The sequence below is a fragment of the Pseudophryne corroboree genome, chromosome 5 (assembly GCF_028390025.1).
Source record: "Pseudophryne corroboree isolate aPseCor3 chromosome 5, aPseCor3.hap2, whole genome shotgun sequence".
In the NCBI taxonomy this organism is placed as follows: domain Eukaryota; kingdom Metazoa; phylum Chordata; class Amphibia; order Anura; family Myobatrachidae; genus Pseudophryne; species Pseudophryne corroboree.
The window spans coordinates 177,136,274-177,152,286 of record NC_086448.1 but is presented as its reverse complement, the minus strand read 5'-3'; the positions used below and the strand labels follow the sequence as shown (position 1 = coordinate 177,152,286).

The window sequence follows — 16,013 nt, the reverse complement described above, 5'->3', positions numbered from 1 at the left end:
CACCCTCGCAAATTAACACCTCAACCCTGGCACACCAAATGCACCAGATATCTGCAAAAATGCTCACATACTGCTGAGCGACACTGGAGGAAATCACGCTCTAAGGCAGACTTCCTCCATTTCAAAGTTATGCTCTCATCCTTCAGTGCTGCCCTTTCTCTTGCTAAACAGTCATACTTCAAGAACCTCATCTCCTCCCAGTCTTCCAACCCCCGGCGCCTCTTTGCCACTCTCAACTCACTCCTCCACCTCGTCTCCCTTACTCACTCTCTGCTCTTGACTTTGCCACTTACTTCACATCCAAAATTGACTCCATACGTAAGGACATCACATCACACCAGACCATCAGTAACCAGCTTTCCCCCATCCCCTACCACCCCTCCCCATCCCTCCCACCTACTCTGACCTCTTTCTCCCATGCAACTGGAGAGGAAGTCATGGCCCTCATTCGTTCCTGTCCCCTCACCACCTCCCCACTTGACCCTATCCCCTCCCACCTCCTCCGCTACCTCTCTCCTTCTGCTTGTTCCCATCTTTCCCACCTTCTCAATCTCTCCCTCTCATCAGGCACTGTCCCCTCTGCCTTCAAGCATGCACTCATCTCTCCTATTCTTAAAAAACCTACCCTTGATCCAAACACTCTCTCAACTACCGACCCATCTCCTCCCTTTTGCCTCCAAACTCCTTGAGCGTATTGTCTACAACCGCCTTACTTCCTTTCTTTCCTCACACTCACTACTTGACCCATTCCAGTCTGGCTTCCGTCCTCTCCACTCCACTGAAACTGCCCTTACAAAAGTATGCAATGACCTCCATGCTGCTAAATCTAAGGGACACTACTCTCTACTTATTCTACTTGATCTCTCTGCTGCTTTTGACACTGTGGACCATCCTTTCCTTCTGCAAATCCTTCACTCCATTGGTCTGCGCGACACTGCCCTCTCTTGGCTGTCTTCCTACCTCTCTGACTGTTCATTCTCTGTCTCTTCTCATGACTCCACCTCCCCCTCACTTCCACTAACTGTAGGTGTACCCCAAGGTTCTGTCCTTGGTCCTCTCCTCTTCTCTCTCTATACATCCTTATTAGGTAAGCTCATTAGTTCTTTTGGTTTCCAATATCATCTCTATGCTGATGACACCCAAATCTATCTTTCCTCTCCAGACCTCTCCCCTGCTCTCCTCACTCGTATCTCCAACTGTCTCTCTGCTACCTCTTCCTGGATGTCCCAGTGCTTTCTTAAACTTAACATGTCTAAGACCGAGCTGATCATCTTTCCTACCTCCCGCATAACCTCACCTCCTACAATCTCATTATCTATTGATGGCACTACTATCTCCTCTAGCCCCCAAGTGCGCTGTCTTGGAGTAATCCTTGACTCCTCCCTCTCCTTCAAACCACACATTCAGCACCTCTCACAAACCTGCCGTTTTCATCTAAAAAATATTTCCAGGATCAGACCCTTTCTGACCCAGGATGCTACTAAGACTCTTATCCACTCACTGGTCATCTCCAGACTGGATTACTGTAATCTCCTCCTGACTGGCATTCCTGACAAACACCTCTCTCCACTCCAATCTATCCTCAATGCTGCTGCCCGGCTCTATTCCTCACCAAATGCACTACGTCTACCTCTCCTCTCTTACTAGACCTTCACTGGCTATCCTTCCCTTTCAGAATCCATTTCAAGCTTCTCACACTTGCTTACAAAGCCCTCACCCACTCCTCTCCCATCTACATCTCTGATTTATCTCCCTTTACACTCCCACCCGTCCTCTTCGCTCTGCTAATGCACTACGACTTTCCTGCCTACGGATTACCTCCTCCCACTCCTACCTCCAAGATTTTTCGCGTGCTGCACCACTTCTCTGGAATTCCCTACCTCTCCCCCTCAGACTCTCCACCCCTCTACAAAACTTCAAACGGGCTCTCAAGACCCACTTCTTCACCAAACCCAGCCAAATCTCATCCTAACCCTCTGTTCTACACTCTCTATGTACCCCATCTGTGTCACCCCTGTTTGTCTACTCCTCCCCTTTAGAATGTAAGCTCTCACGAGCAGGGCCCTCTTCCCTCATGTGCTTATCCTTTCTTACTTTAATAATCTTCAACTGCATCAACTCCAGCAGTCTTCTGCCACCTGATACTTATTCCAGTGTCATCTGCTGATGTAACTATGTTTATGTACCCTGTACTTGTCCTATACTGTCATCAACTGTAAGTTGCTGTTTTCCTGTTTGATTATTTATGTACTCTGTAATTGGGCGCTGCGGAACCCTTATGGCGCCATATAAATAAAGGATAATAATAATAAAGTGTAAAAACGTCGTTAGCCTGGTGGCTACAGACATCCCATCTAGACAAGGGGAGACCCTTTTGGATACCAGATTGGGAGATCCTCACAACGAATGCTAGTCTTCAGGGCTGGGGAGCAGTGTCCAGAAAATTATGGTTCCAGGGACAATGGACGAAAAAAGAAAATTGCCTGCCAATGAATTTGTTGGAACTACGAGCCATATACATGGTACTGATTCAGGCAAAGGACATTTTGCAAGGAAAACCAGTCCAGATCCGCTCGGACAATGCAATGGCAGTAGCGTACATCAACCATCAGGGAGGAACTCGCAGCCAAAGAGCAATGGAGGAGGTAAGTCGCATACTAAAGTGGGCAGAACTCCATCTTCCAGCATTATCCGCAGTGTTTGTTCCAGGAGTCCTAAACTGGGAAGCGGACTTTCTCAGTCGGCACACCGTTCAGGAAACCGAATGGGCTCTACACCCGGAGGTCTTTCAGACTCTAGTAGACAAGTGGGGGTTGCCAGAGATAGATCTCATGGCGTCCTGTCTGAATCACAAAGTTCCGGTATACGGGTCAAGAACAAAAGACCCCAGAGCGACCCTGGTGGACGCACTGTCAGTGAAATGGGAATTTCATCTGGCATATCGGTTTCCTCCAATCTCCCTGGTGGTGAGGAAAATAAAGCAAGCAAAGGGTGCCGTGATTCTAATTGCTCCGGCTTGGCCAAGGAGGCATTGGTACATAGATCTGCAGAGGATGTCGTTGGATGCACTAATTCTGCTCCCTCAATGTCCACATCTACTAATGCAGGGTCCTTGTTGTCACAAGCATCTGGACCGGCTGTCTTTGACGGCATGGCTGTTGAAACCTCTATCCTAAGATCAAGAGGTTTTTCACAACAGGTAATTCAAACAATGCTTAGAGCAAGGAAACCTTCCTCTGCTCGCATTCATCACCGAATATGGCAAGCCTATATTCATTGGTGCAGTGAAAGAAATATGGATCCAAAATCTTTCAGAGTATCCAGAATCTTAGATTTCCTTCAGGCAGGAATGGATAAGGGTTTGAAGGTGGCTTCCTTGAGAGTTCAAGTTTCAGCATTAACTGTATGGTTTCAAAAGAAAATTGCTACTTTACAGGATGTGGGTACTTTTTTCCAGGGAATGCTGCGCATTCAACCACCTTTTGTTCCTCCTGCAGTACTTTGGGATTTAAGTCTGGTTCTCAGATCCCTTCAGGGGGCTCCGTTTGAACCACTTAAGAAAGTGGATCTTAAATGGTTGACAGCTAAAGTACTCACTCTTCTGGCTGATGCCATAGTCAGAAGAAAATCAGATTTAGGAGCTCTGTCGTGTTTGTCTCCTTTTCTGATTTTTTTTATTTTTTTATGCAGATAAAGCAGTTCTCAGAACTAAGTCTGGTTATCTTCCAACGGTGGTCTCTAAGTTTCACCTTAATGAAGAAATTGTGGCCTCGGCTTTTCTGGTAGCGGGACTGTCTGCGGGAGAAGCGTCGCTGGACGTAGTCCGTGCATTAAGAATCTACGTAGATCGTACCAGTGCCGTCAGAAAGACAGATTCTCTCTTCATTCTCTACGAATTTCATAAGAGGGGATGGCCTGCTACTAAACAGACGCTAGCAAGATGGCTTTGAATTACTATTTCAGAAGCATACTCTCGTGCTGATCTCCCTGTTCCGGCTAATGTCTCTGCTCACTCTACACGTAAGGTAGGTCCTTCATGGGCAGCACAACATGGTGCTTCAGCAGAACAGATATGTAAGGCAGCCACATGGTCTTCCATTAACACATTCATTAGACATTATGCCTTGGATACCTTTGCCTCTCATGACGCTGAATTTAGGCGAAAGGTTCTCCTGTCCAATCAGGAGCGTCCCCACCACTAAAAATTTGCTTTGGGAAATCCCAATGTTATCGTGTGGATAACCTGTGGACCCAGCCAGAGAAATATACGTTATGGTAAGAACTTACCGTTGATAACGGTATTTCTCCTATGTCCACAGGTTTCCACAGGGATCCCACCCTGACATACCTGATTTGAGAATCTTTAGACTCACTAACCTCTTCCCTCTTGCATGGAAGGGTGTGCATGTGTGTTTTTCTCTCGATGAATAGGGTTCAGCATAATGCTCTAGCCTAATTGCTTTGGAAACAACTGATTTGACTGAGTCGGTGGGCGGGATTATATGGACGAGCCCTTTGCATCCTGGGAGGCCACAAAGCTCGTGATCGATTTGGTGCCAATCCTCTGACGCTCAAGCATATCCCAATGTTATCCTGTGGAAACCTGTGGACATAGGAGAAATACCGTTATCAACGGTAAGTTCTTACCATAACGTATATTTCTGTCTCCAGAAAAGGTCCTGAAGCTTCAGTACAGGATAAGATGCTTCCATGGCCGCCCCAGAGTGTTGATACACTCGGCGATGCAAGTACTTGGCCTGATGGTATCTGCATTCGACATGGTAGAGTACGCTCAATTTCATTCTCGCCCTCTACAGAGGTTAATCCTATCCAAGTGGGACGTTCTACCTCAGCGGATCAGATCTCACATGATCATTTTGACTCCGGAGGTTCGTCTGTCACTGACCTGGTGGCTCCAGGACTTGCAATTGAGCAGGGGCTGTCACTTCTGGTTCCCCGACTAGGTCCTGTTGACAACAGACGCAAGTCTGAGAGAATGGGGAGCAGTGTTGGAGCGACACTCGTTTGAGGGTCGCTGGACCAAGGAGGAATCACTCCGCCCGATAAACATCCTAGAGCTGAGGGCAGTGTTCAATTCACTCGCCCTGCCTATAGTACAGAACAGGCCTGTTCAAGTACGAACAGACAACACCACCATGGTGGCATACTTAAACCATCAAGGCGGCGCTCAAAGCTGCATGGCAATGATAGAAGTGTCAAAAGACCTTCTTGGGCGGAACGCCATCTGCCAGCAATAGCGGAAGTGTTCATTCCGGGTGTCCTGAACTGGGAAGCGGACTTTCTCAGTCGCCAGGACATGCACGCTGGAGAGCGGAGTCTTCATCCAGAAGTCTTTCAACTCCTAATGGACAGGTGGGGCCTACCAGATGTAGACCTGATGGTGACTCGACACAATGACAAGGTTCCAGTCTTTAGATCACGGACCAGTGATCCTCAGGTGGCGTTCGTGGACGCTCTGGCAATTCCATGGAACGTTTGGCTGCCTTATGTGTTCCCTCCAGTGTCATTCCTGCCCAGGGTCCTACAGAAGTTCAAACAAGAAGGAAGAATACTACGTCTAGTAGCTCCAGCGTGGCCCAGATGACATTAGTTCTCAGATCTGCAGGGTCTGCCAACAGGGCATCCCCTTCTGCTTCCTCAGTGACCAGACCTCCTCGTACAGGGCCCTTGTCTCTACCAAGACCTGGCCAGACTGGCTTTGACGGCGTGGCTCTTGAAGCATCACTTCTGAGGGCCAAAGGATTCTCCGAGGCGGTTATTCAAACTATGTTGAAGGCCCGCAAACCTGGCCTCTGCCCGGATTTATTACAGGGTCTGGATTTCTTACTTCACCTAGTGTGCTGATAAGAATTCCGATATCTATAGATTCAGAACTTCCAGAATTCTGGCTTTTCTGCAAAGAGGCCTGGACTTAGGCCTTTGTCTGGACCTCCCTCAAGGTTCACATATCTGCCTTGTTGGTTTGGTTTCAGAGAAAAATTGCATCTATACCTGATGTTCATACTTTCACTCAGGGTGTTCTTAGGAGTCCTCCTATGGCTCCATGGGATCTGTCTGTTGTGCTGAACGTCCTGCAAGAGTCTCCTTTCGAGCCTCTTTAATCAGTGGACCTTAAATGGCTTATAGCCAAGGTCCTGTTCTTGTTGGCTATTGGCTCTGCAAGATGGGTGTCGGACTTAGGCGCTTTGTTCTGTCCTTCACCCTTTCTGATTTTTCACCGTGACCGGTCAGTTCTATGACCTCGACCCTAAGGTGGTGTCATCTTTTTCACCTTAATCAAGAGATTGTGGTTCCGGCCTTTATCTCTTCAGACTTGTCTTCCAAAGAGCGGTCTTTGGATGTAGTAAGGACTCTCGGTATATATGTGGAGAGTATTGTCTATCAGGAGGTCAGATACTCTTTTTGTCCTGTGTTTCCACAAACGTGGCTGGCCTGCAAATAAGCTAACCTTGGACAGATGGATTAGAAAGGTGATTGCACAAGCTTATGCGCAGGCTGGACTCCCAGCTCCTGCTGCTATTAAAGCCCATTCTACTTGGTCTGTTGGACCTTCTTGGGCGGCCCACTGTGACGCGTCCACTGAACAGTTGTGCAAGGTGGATACGTGATCCTCAGTGAACACATTTATTATTATTTATTTACCTTTTTATACTTCCGCCTCCCAAGATGCTTCCTTTGGACACCGGGTTCTTGTACCCTCTAAGGCACATCCCCTCCTTTAAGGAACTGCTTGAAGACATCCCCGATGTTTCTCTGTGAAAAAAAAATGTACCCTGCTGCAGAAAAGGAGTGTTATGGTATACTTACCATGATTAACACTCTTTCTGCAGGTACATTGGGTTCCACAGGACGCCATCCCTAGTTTCTATGGGTTTACATGGCATTAGCCGCTGGTACCTTCTCCTGTCGTGAGAATGTGGTTCTATGTGACTAACATCTGCCTTCTCTTACCTGCTCCTGCATTGGACTGGTTAACGAAACAGTGCCTAGAGGCGGAGTTATAGAGGAGGCCCCAATGCATCCTGGGACAGCCTAAAGCTTTAGCCTGTTGGTGCCTCTGGATCAAGATCCACTCTACACCCCGATGTTTCTCTGTTGATCCCAATGTACCTCGCAGTGTGTTAACCATGTTAAGTCTACCAAACACTCCTTTTTCCTATTAAATACATATCATTGTATAATAAATTAACACAGAAAAACATTTATTCTGCAGCATTATTTTTACAAGATGCAATAAAGTGGTTTTGATCTCATTTGTCATATTGTCTGAAGTGGTCCCGGTATTAGAGGAAATCATTTAACAATACCACATTGTAACTTCACTGGACAATGCACTTGATAAATTCCTATTTTTATTGATGTGGTTAAAAAATTAGATAAAGAGGACATGTTTGCAGAATAAATGGTATTAATTTCTGATACAGTATGACATTAATCTTTTAAAGCTGTACTGAAAAAATGCATACTGATGTTCATTGCCTGGTGTAGTTGCAGTGGAATATTGCCAGTTTCAGTATTTCTGAACCACCTACTGTATATAAAAAAAATTAATTATGACTGATGGTAAACTGCAAATGATGAGACGTGTACAGCTATTGTCTACATACTGTATTTTGAATTCCATTCGGCACACACTGTTGTTTGAACAATATCCACTAGGTGGTAGTGTAGGAGCATGAATTGTGTTTTTTGGTCTGTTTGTACTGTAGCTTCTTAATAAACATCACCTAGGATATCCTTTTTTTTTATTTTTTTTTATGGTCTTCACCTAGAAGATGATCAGTCAAAGATATTAAAATACCCAATAGAGATAGTATCAGAGTTTCGCCAAGGCAGCCTGGGTTGTATACCCTAGGTGTATCCTTCCTTCCAAAATAGACTAATAGCTTAAAATAAAAAGTGTATCTCACATGGGTGCCGGATATTAGGATTATGGGGCCAATTCAGTAAGGTTAGCAAATTCTGCTAATCAGCAGAATTTGCTAACCATTAGCACGCATGCTGGGGGCCGCCCAGCGCTGGGCAAGGCCGCCCAGCATGCTGACCGGCGCCTCCCCCCCTGCTTCAAGCAGAAATTGCGAACAGCACGCAATTTCTGCTTGTTGGCAGAAATTAAGGATGAATCCTGCCGGCGCATCTTAGCTGCAGCCGCAGGAGTCCTGGAGCCATTTTTGCTGTCGCAGTGGCCGCGTGTGACGTCACACAGCCGCACCACCAACACGCCCCGTTCGCGCGTACCAGCCCACCATTTGGGCTGACACGCCCCCGCAACGCTCTGTTTCCACCCAGAAAACGGAGCGTTGCCGCCGCCCTCCCGCGCCCGCCTTTGCCTGATTGACAGGCAGAGACTATCGTAATTTCTGCCGCCACCCCGCAGAAAATGCGGGCGCATTCGCAGTAGGGCCTGCTGCGCATGCGCCCGCTGCCCCTCAGCAAAAATTCTGTACGAATTGCTGCTTGCGATTCATACTGAATTTGCCCCTATATCTGTGTTTCACTGAATAGAATATTACTTTTTTTTAATGGGCAGAGTTATACTTCTACTTAGTTAAATATTCCATTAATAAAGAAAAATTATTCTCCATACGGTACCATGTAAAGATAAAATATAAATCCGATCTAGTGCAACCAATTCAGAACATTCACCATATCTTCTAAAACGATACAGTTAAAATACCGGCTGTCGGGATCCCAGCGTTCAGGAGGCCGATGCCGGTATCTCGACAGCTGGGAAATACCGCCAGATGGAATCCTGACCTCTGCGGGGTATTCCCACTCGGTTGGTGGGTCCACGCTACCAACTGAGTGGGAATATAACCTGTGGCAAATGAAGCGAGCCACTGGGCCCCAAGCACAGAGAGGGTACTCGATGCCTCGCTGACCGGATTGCGACAGACGGGATGCCGCTGTCTGTATACTGACAGCTGTCATTCCGTCTGTCGGTAATAAACTACCAATTCCCTTGTAAATATAAAGAGGTAGTTCCAATATGATAACATAGAAAATGTTCCAAACAGTGTGTGATTTCCTTATGCTGTATTAAGACCATTCATTTGATATATAAAAGTCATCCAAATGTGATGTTCGCAAGAGGCAGCAAAAAGGATTTTTTGTTGCCTTTTGTGAACATTACATTTGGAGCACTTTTGTATATAGAAAAAGAGAGCAGGTGCACCATACAACCATTAGAATTATAATATATTTATTATGCATCATTATCTGATGTTTCTGGTATAAAATTGGCTAGTATTAGCCTGCTCACCAATCGTCAAGTTAATCCTCATCGGGCAGGTCCCTAACATTATAGGGCACCCCCCAAACCACCCCAAAAGCTTTTATATATGCAATCAACCTCTTCATGTTGACAAGATATGGTGTATATTTTGATATGGTTGCACTAGATTGTATTTATGTTTTATCTTTCTTTGGTACTGTATAGAGCACAACTGAGCCCATTATAGATTAGATAAGTACTGTTCTGTCCAGTAAAACCTAGATATAGGCCGGGATGTAATGATGTCTGAGCTCGTGGCTGTGCGGGATGCCGGCCTCACTCAAACCTTTTTTAAAGGGGCAGTCATGTACAAGGCATGGTTTAGCCTTGTAAATAATTGCCCCTTTAAAAAAAAGTCAGAGTTTGGTCAGCATCCCGCATAGCCGCCGAACTCGGACTTCATGACTTCCCGTCCATAGTATTTATATCATGCACCTAGATGCTATACCCCTTTTATTGTATAAAGATATTAAAATGTAAATCACTACTTTTATTTGTACTCTTTTTATGAAATCTTTCGATATGTTTGTGTTCTGCACATAGCATGTCACATTGACCTACACATTACCACAGAATTTATTGAGAAATTGCTATGTATAAATAATAAGGAAATATAATAAACTCAGTAAATAATTAAACTGTAATTACTTTATAAAACTTAAGAATGCTTTGATATGACATCTGCAAATTCCTATGGGGAATTAGGACGTAAATCTGTCCACCTAGTTCTGAGGGTGACCTAAGTGGGTTCCAAATCTCCAACAGAGACTTAAATTTGTTTTGATTAGTTCTACTGAAAGGAGGGGGGGGGAGGTGATATGTCAGCATATCATACTACACCCTGATAAAAGTGTAGAAACGTTAGTTTTATTTTGTACAAAGATTAATCTGAAACCATCCACTTGTAGGTCTCATATGCCTGTTTATTATTAACCAAATGTGAGTTGTTCCATGTCAATCTTTCTATGAGATAAGAAACTGTTTTTATACTATTATCAGTGAAAAATAAATATCTTTATTATTGAGAATTTCACTCTGTACTGAGGGGGAGTCATTGCAATCAATGTCTGATTCATAGGTAAAGGCCCTGCAGAAAAGTAATTTCTGCAATGCTATGACCATCACCTACGCCATGGGAGGACCACTAATTGGATGTAAATTGTGAAAACTTCCATAGAGTTTTTACATTATTTTAAAGGGGAAGGGGGGATGTATTCAACCTACAAACCTGTGTAGCATTAGTAAGTAAAAGTGCCTTTCTTTAGTATCATGCTTGCTAGTTTGAAACCTCACCGGGACTTACACACCCCGTGAGAGGTGGCGGCACCTGCTGCCTCCAAGGAGGATGCAACGTCACCAGAGGAGGAGCAGAGGTGGCAGCCGCAATGACTGTTGAACTCATTGGGTCAGCAGCTGAATCTATAATAACTCTTTGGCATCACTTCTTTCTTTCCCCCTGCCTTCAGAAACGGGTGTGGATCGTTGGGTCAACAATAACTAGACCGACAGTCATTAGATCGACCACTATTTGTCAACAGTGACTAGGTCGACACTGGTTACTATTTCCAATCGTAGTCCACGTGAATCGTAAAGTATGAAAAAGTTCAAAAAATGAAAGAAAAATGTGAAAACTCATGTCGGCCTTTTCATGTATTGACCTTTGCCATGTTGACCTAGTGACCATGAGGACCTAATGCATGTCTACCTAATGAGTGTCACCTAAGTGTTGTCGACCTAAAGACCGGATACCTTCAGAAACATAACCGTAATTCAGAGCTGACCTAAACTACCTCACTTATGATAATGAGAGCCATTTCTCAGGCACTAGATTACATCACAGCTGTGCTCCCTTCATGCAGTGTGTGTATGTGTGTAGAAGTGAAAAAAACGCTTCTACCTTAATTCAGTATAGACAATTAAGAATGACACAATTTTATATATAAACAGCACTCTAATGTAAAGTGGCAGTGATGAGGTTTTCAATTGACCTATGTTTCAATAGGTCATAGATAATGTTCATTGGTGGAAAAACTTCAGCACCTTCAGTGCTTTAATAGTGTTTGTGCTATCATCATGTGAATCCTTGTAAATGATAATAACCATACGTACCAAAAATCAAAGAAAGATGAGCTCGTAGCAGTGTCTATCTTAGACATCCTTCCTCTGTCCTTTTGTTTCTGTGCAAACGTGCTCATCAAGTGATATAATTACATGGACAGAGGGAGGGAGGATATATAAATAATATGCACTTTTATTATATATAAAGTGACAAGTGCAGAATGCAGAAAAAGTGCTGTGTGCAAGTTAATTAGAGCCACTATGAAACCATGTGACTCCAACAGGCTGATCAATGTATACCACTGAATGCACATTCTTCTGTGAGGAAGTTTGGAGAGTGCTCTGCTGGGGGCTCCCAATACTGCTGAATTGCTACTCCAATTTCTGCATAGCACCTAGACCCGAGGGCAGCGACACCACCACCAAGAACCCAGATAATTGACGCCAACCCCACAGATATTGGTGTGTGTGTATATATAATATATATATAGACTTATGACAGGGGGTATCCCAACTTTTTGCAGAGAGGGCCAGATTTGGTGAGGTGAAAATGCGTGGGAGACGGCCATTCAGCCTGACATTCTTTGAACCATTAATCACCTCAGAAGCCTAAATAAATTGCTTGTCTTACCTTCTCTAATGTGAAGGGTGATACTGAGAACTCGACTGCAGTTAATAGGCCAGGTCTGGCTCAAAGACAGTGGTTTTGATGCGCAAGATGTCACGCAGGTGAGAGTCACTTAGTCTTGTCCTTGTTTTTGTTTTGGTCCATATCCGAGAATGTCTTCTCGCACAAGTATGCCGAGCCAAACAAGCTCAGCATTTTCTTAGCAAATGTTCGAGTCTCTTGGAACCTGCCTTTATCCAGCTAGTGTTAAAAGTTGAAAAGAGGGAGCTGTTGGTACCGACTGCGACACTCTGCGTCACACTGCAGCTCAATGAGTTCCAGCTGCAGGTGATCTGGAGCTTTATCAGGAACCATGGAGAAAGGAGAGGAAAAAAGTGTTGATATCCTTTTCAATAGCTGCAAAATCCTGAAAGCACTGTTGAAACTCAGGCAGAGGTGAAGATGTCTGCTGCATACCTCCTCATTTGCACACTGATATTGTTCTCCGGAAAACTGGTCATTGTTTCCTGCAGTGATGGGAAATATGTGGTATTGGGCTACATTTGTGACAGGTGTCCTTGGAAAAGTTGCAGCTTGGTCCCAAAGGCTTTGAAGTGTGAATACAGTTGGTTTACCACTGCGTTTGGCCCCTGAAGGCTCAGGACGTTCAGATGTCGTGTGATGTTAACTAAAAATCCAAAATCAGCCAGCCAAACAGGATCAGATAGTTCTGGCATCGTTTGTCCCTTTTTTGCCAAGAATTGTCTGATCCAGATATAGAAGAGGGGGTCCCAGTAATAGTGCACCTTGAGATAGAGAGAGATATATAAAATATATATATATATATATATATATATAATAGTTTAGTTGGTGGAGAGCATAAAATTAGGATCACAGACCTTTTCAAGATGGCCGCCGCAGCATGTGTGCCGTCCCAGTCGCACTGCAGAGTCCCAGGGGAGCATAGTAAACTAGCTGGCCAATCCACGGCAGAAGCAGGGGTCCAGCAGAGCGGGGACGTCTAGCGGAGGACACCGCTAGCCGCTTCACATTGTGCTGGGTCTTTTCATGTGGTCCGAGATGCCTGCGGACGGGGTACGCTGTGCTCCGGATCACGGCCCAAGGTGGAGGGGAAGGCCGCAGCCCGCAGAAGCGAATTTATACACTCCTCAGCTCCACTGCTCAGTCCCCTCCGGTCTCATCAATATTGTGTGAGCAGTAGAGTGGGCTTAGCAGGGAGAAGATGTCTGCTTTAGCTGTTTATGGGTAGCCCTTGTAGGAGATCAGCAGAGACACAACGCTCTAGCCTTCAGACACCAGGCCACGCCCCTAAAATAGCTTTCACAGAGGCTGCGGGCTGATGGAAATTTGAGCACGGGCCACAATTGGCCCCCGGGCCAGACTTTGGACATTCCTGACTTAAGAGGATCATTGGTGCATTGATTGCACAGGGGCAGGTGTATTTCTGTAAGCAATTTCTATTTTTATATGAATATTTTCACTTTTATATGTTCATCTGTTAATTTTATACAAGAAACCGCCTTGTTACTATGAGAAAAAGCAGACACCAGTTTAATTAGCAAATTAGCACTATTGCCTGCACAATTAAACGTTTATTAATATTCTATATAAATTATAAAATCTAGCCTTTGTGTTAGATTCCTTCTTTATAACACATATCTTTACTACAGCTGCCCAGAAAAGTTACTGGCAGATTGGGCTGTTGTGCAGCATCTGGGTACATAAAACATAGAGGGTTCTGGGAGTAGGGCCCTCTCTTATAAAGTTAAGTGCTAGAAAACCTTTCATGCATCTTCCCATTGTATTTATGTATTGTTACCCACTATGGATGGGTTTGTAACTTGCCTGTAACACACTGCTACAGCTATATTTCAAAGAAACAATTCTGTTTGATATTCCAGGGCTTTGGAACCTCGTTTCCCTTTTCTCCAATCTGTGTCTTTTCATGTTGATGCCATTTGCATTCTTCTTCCTGGAATCTGAAGGCTTTGCTGGATTAAAAAAGGTAATTATTATTTATATACTAACATTTGCTTATGTAGTGCCAGCATATTCGGTTTCACTTTACTACTGAGAGCAAAACTTTAATACAGCAAAACTGGGTAATAACAGACAGACAGAGAGGTCAGATGACCCTGCACGTTCTCTTACAGGGCAGTGGTTCCCCAACTTTATTGAAACACTGTGCCCTAGAGTTTCAGCATTTTTTCTACTTATGATTTATCTAACACCTTCTAGGAGATAGTAGCTAGAATCTGGTTGCCATAGGCAACAACTCCACTTCTGAAAATCTGCAATTTAGCAAATATACCCCTGAGGTTCTATTAAGGGGTGGTGTACAGTTGTGGTTCTAATTCTCTGCATATTTTGATTGGCAGCCACCAGCACTGCTTTTGCCGATCACTTTGGCCATAAAAAAATTGTTTTGGTCCTGGACCCCGAACCAAGGCAACCCTGCAAGAGCCTCGCGGTACCCCAGAGTAGCTAGGCACGCAGTTTGGGAACCACTGCCATAGGATATTTATATTTAATATAGCATAACATTCACAACTTTTTGTTCCATGGTGTTATGCAGGGGCTGGCTGGCAACATTTAGCCTGGGGGGCAAGTCCAGAGCACTGGCTCATAAGTAATGGCGCCATCTTAAATGGAGTTTTTTTTGTTTAAAAAATATTGATTAATAAAAAAAAATTAGTCCTGGTGTAAATTATCCCAAAGATACTTTATTATAAATTTGTCGCTGCGGCTTCAGCAGAGCTGTGTAGTGCAGGGGTTGCCAACCAGTCAGTGTCAAAGAGCCAGAAAAGATCTGTAGTCAAGGGTAAGAGCTATATCATGCGTGCCAAAGCAAAAAGTAGGGGCGTGGCATAGTTGTCACAAAGCCACACCCCATTTTTATGCGCACACCTTTCAGTTTGATGTTTGTAGGAGTATGACCTTGTGTCATAACCCCATTTTTAGTCATGTTGTACAGTGCTACATACAAATAAATCCCCTGTACAGTGCCAAATACATATAAAAACACCAAAAAATGGGTGCCCCCACAGTGCCAATTACATATATGCCCCCACAGTGCCAGATACATGTGTGTCCCCACAGTGTCAGATACATATATTCCTCCACAGTGCCAGATACATATATTCCTCCACAGTTCCAGATACATATATTCCTCCACAGTGCCAGATATGCCCCCACTGCCAGATACACATCTCCCCAGTGCCAGATATGCCCCCACTTCCAGATACACATCTCCCCAGTGCCAGATATGCCCCCACTTCCAGATGCACATCTCACCAGTGCCAGATATGCCCCCAGTGCCAGATACACATCTCCCCAGTGCCAGATATGCCCCCAGTGTTAGATACACATGTCCCCCCAGTGCCAGATATGCCCCCAGTGCCAGATACACCTGTCCCCCCAGTGCCAGATATGCCCACAGTGCCAGATACACATCCCCCCAGTGCCAGATATGCCCCCAGTGCCAGATACACATCTCCCCAGTGCCAGATATGCCCCCAGTGTTAGATACACATGTCCCCCCAGTGCCAGATACACCTGTCCCCCCAGTGCCAGATATGCCCACAGTGCCAGATACACATCCCCCCAGTGCCAGATATGCCCCCAGTGCCAAATATGCCCCCACTGTCCGCTACACGTCTCCCTAGTGCCAGATTTGCCCCCACTGCCAGCTACACGTCTCCCCAGTGCCAGATATGCCCCCAGTGCCAGATACACGTACCCCCCCGCCCCCCAGTGCCAGATACATGTCTCCCCAGTGCCAGATATGCCCCCAGTGTAAGATACACATGTCCCCACACTGCGCCCCCTCAAGTGCTGCTCACCGCCGCACTGCTGCTCTACTCAGTCTGCTGCTTGTGAGGGGAGGAGAGCGCAGCGTGCGCCTCTCCTGCCCCTCAGTCTCCACTCTCCGGCGCCGTTGATTCTCTCTAATTAGGTGCCGGTCCGTGAGCCAGTCAAAGTTCGCGGACCGACAGTTAAGACTCCTGATTGGCTGCCGGTCCGCGAGCTCTG

At 45.4% G+C, this 16,013-nt stretch overlaps 1 protein-coding gene across 4 annotated transcripts in view; it reads left to right on the top strand.

Annotated features, from left to right (window-relative positions):
- Positions 1-16,013, top strand: part of LMBR1 (limb development membrane protein 1) — a 592,458-nt gene that overhangs the window by 185,190 nt on the left and 391,255 nt on the right. For all 4 annotated transcript variants that reach the window (XM_063921898.1, XM_063921896.1, XM_063921899.1 and 1 more), the window contains one exon: positions 13,883-13,986. In XM_063921898.1, the coding sequence (XP_063777968.1) occupies positions 13,883-13,986 (104 nt within the window). The remainder of the gene's footprint in view (positions 1-13,882; positions 13,987-16,013) is intronic.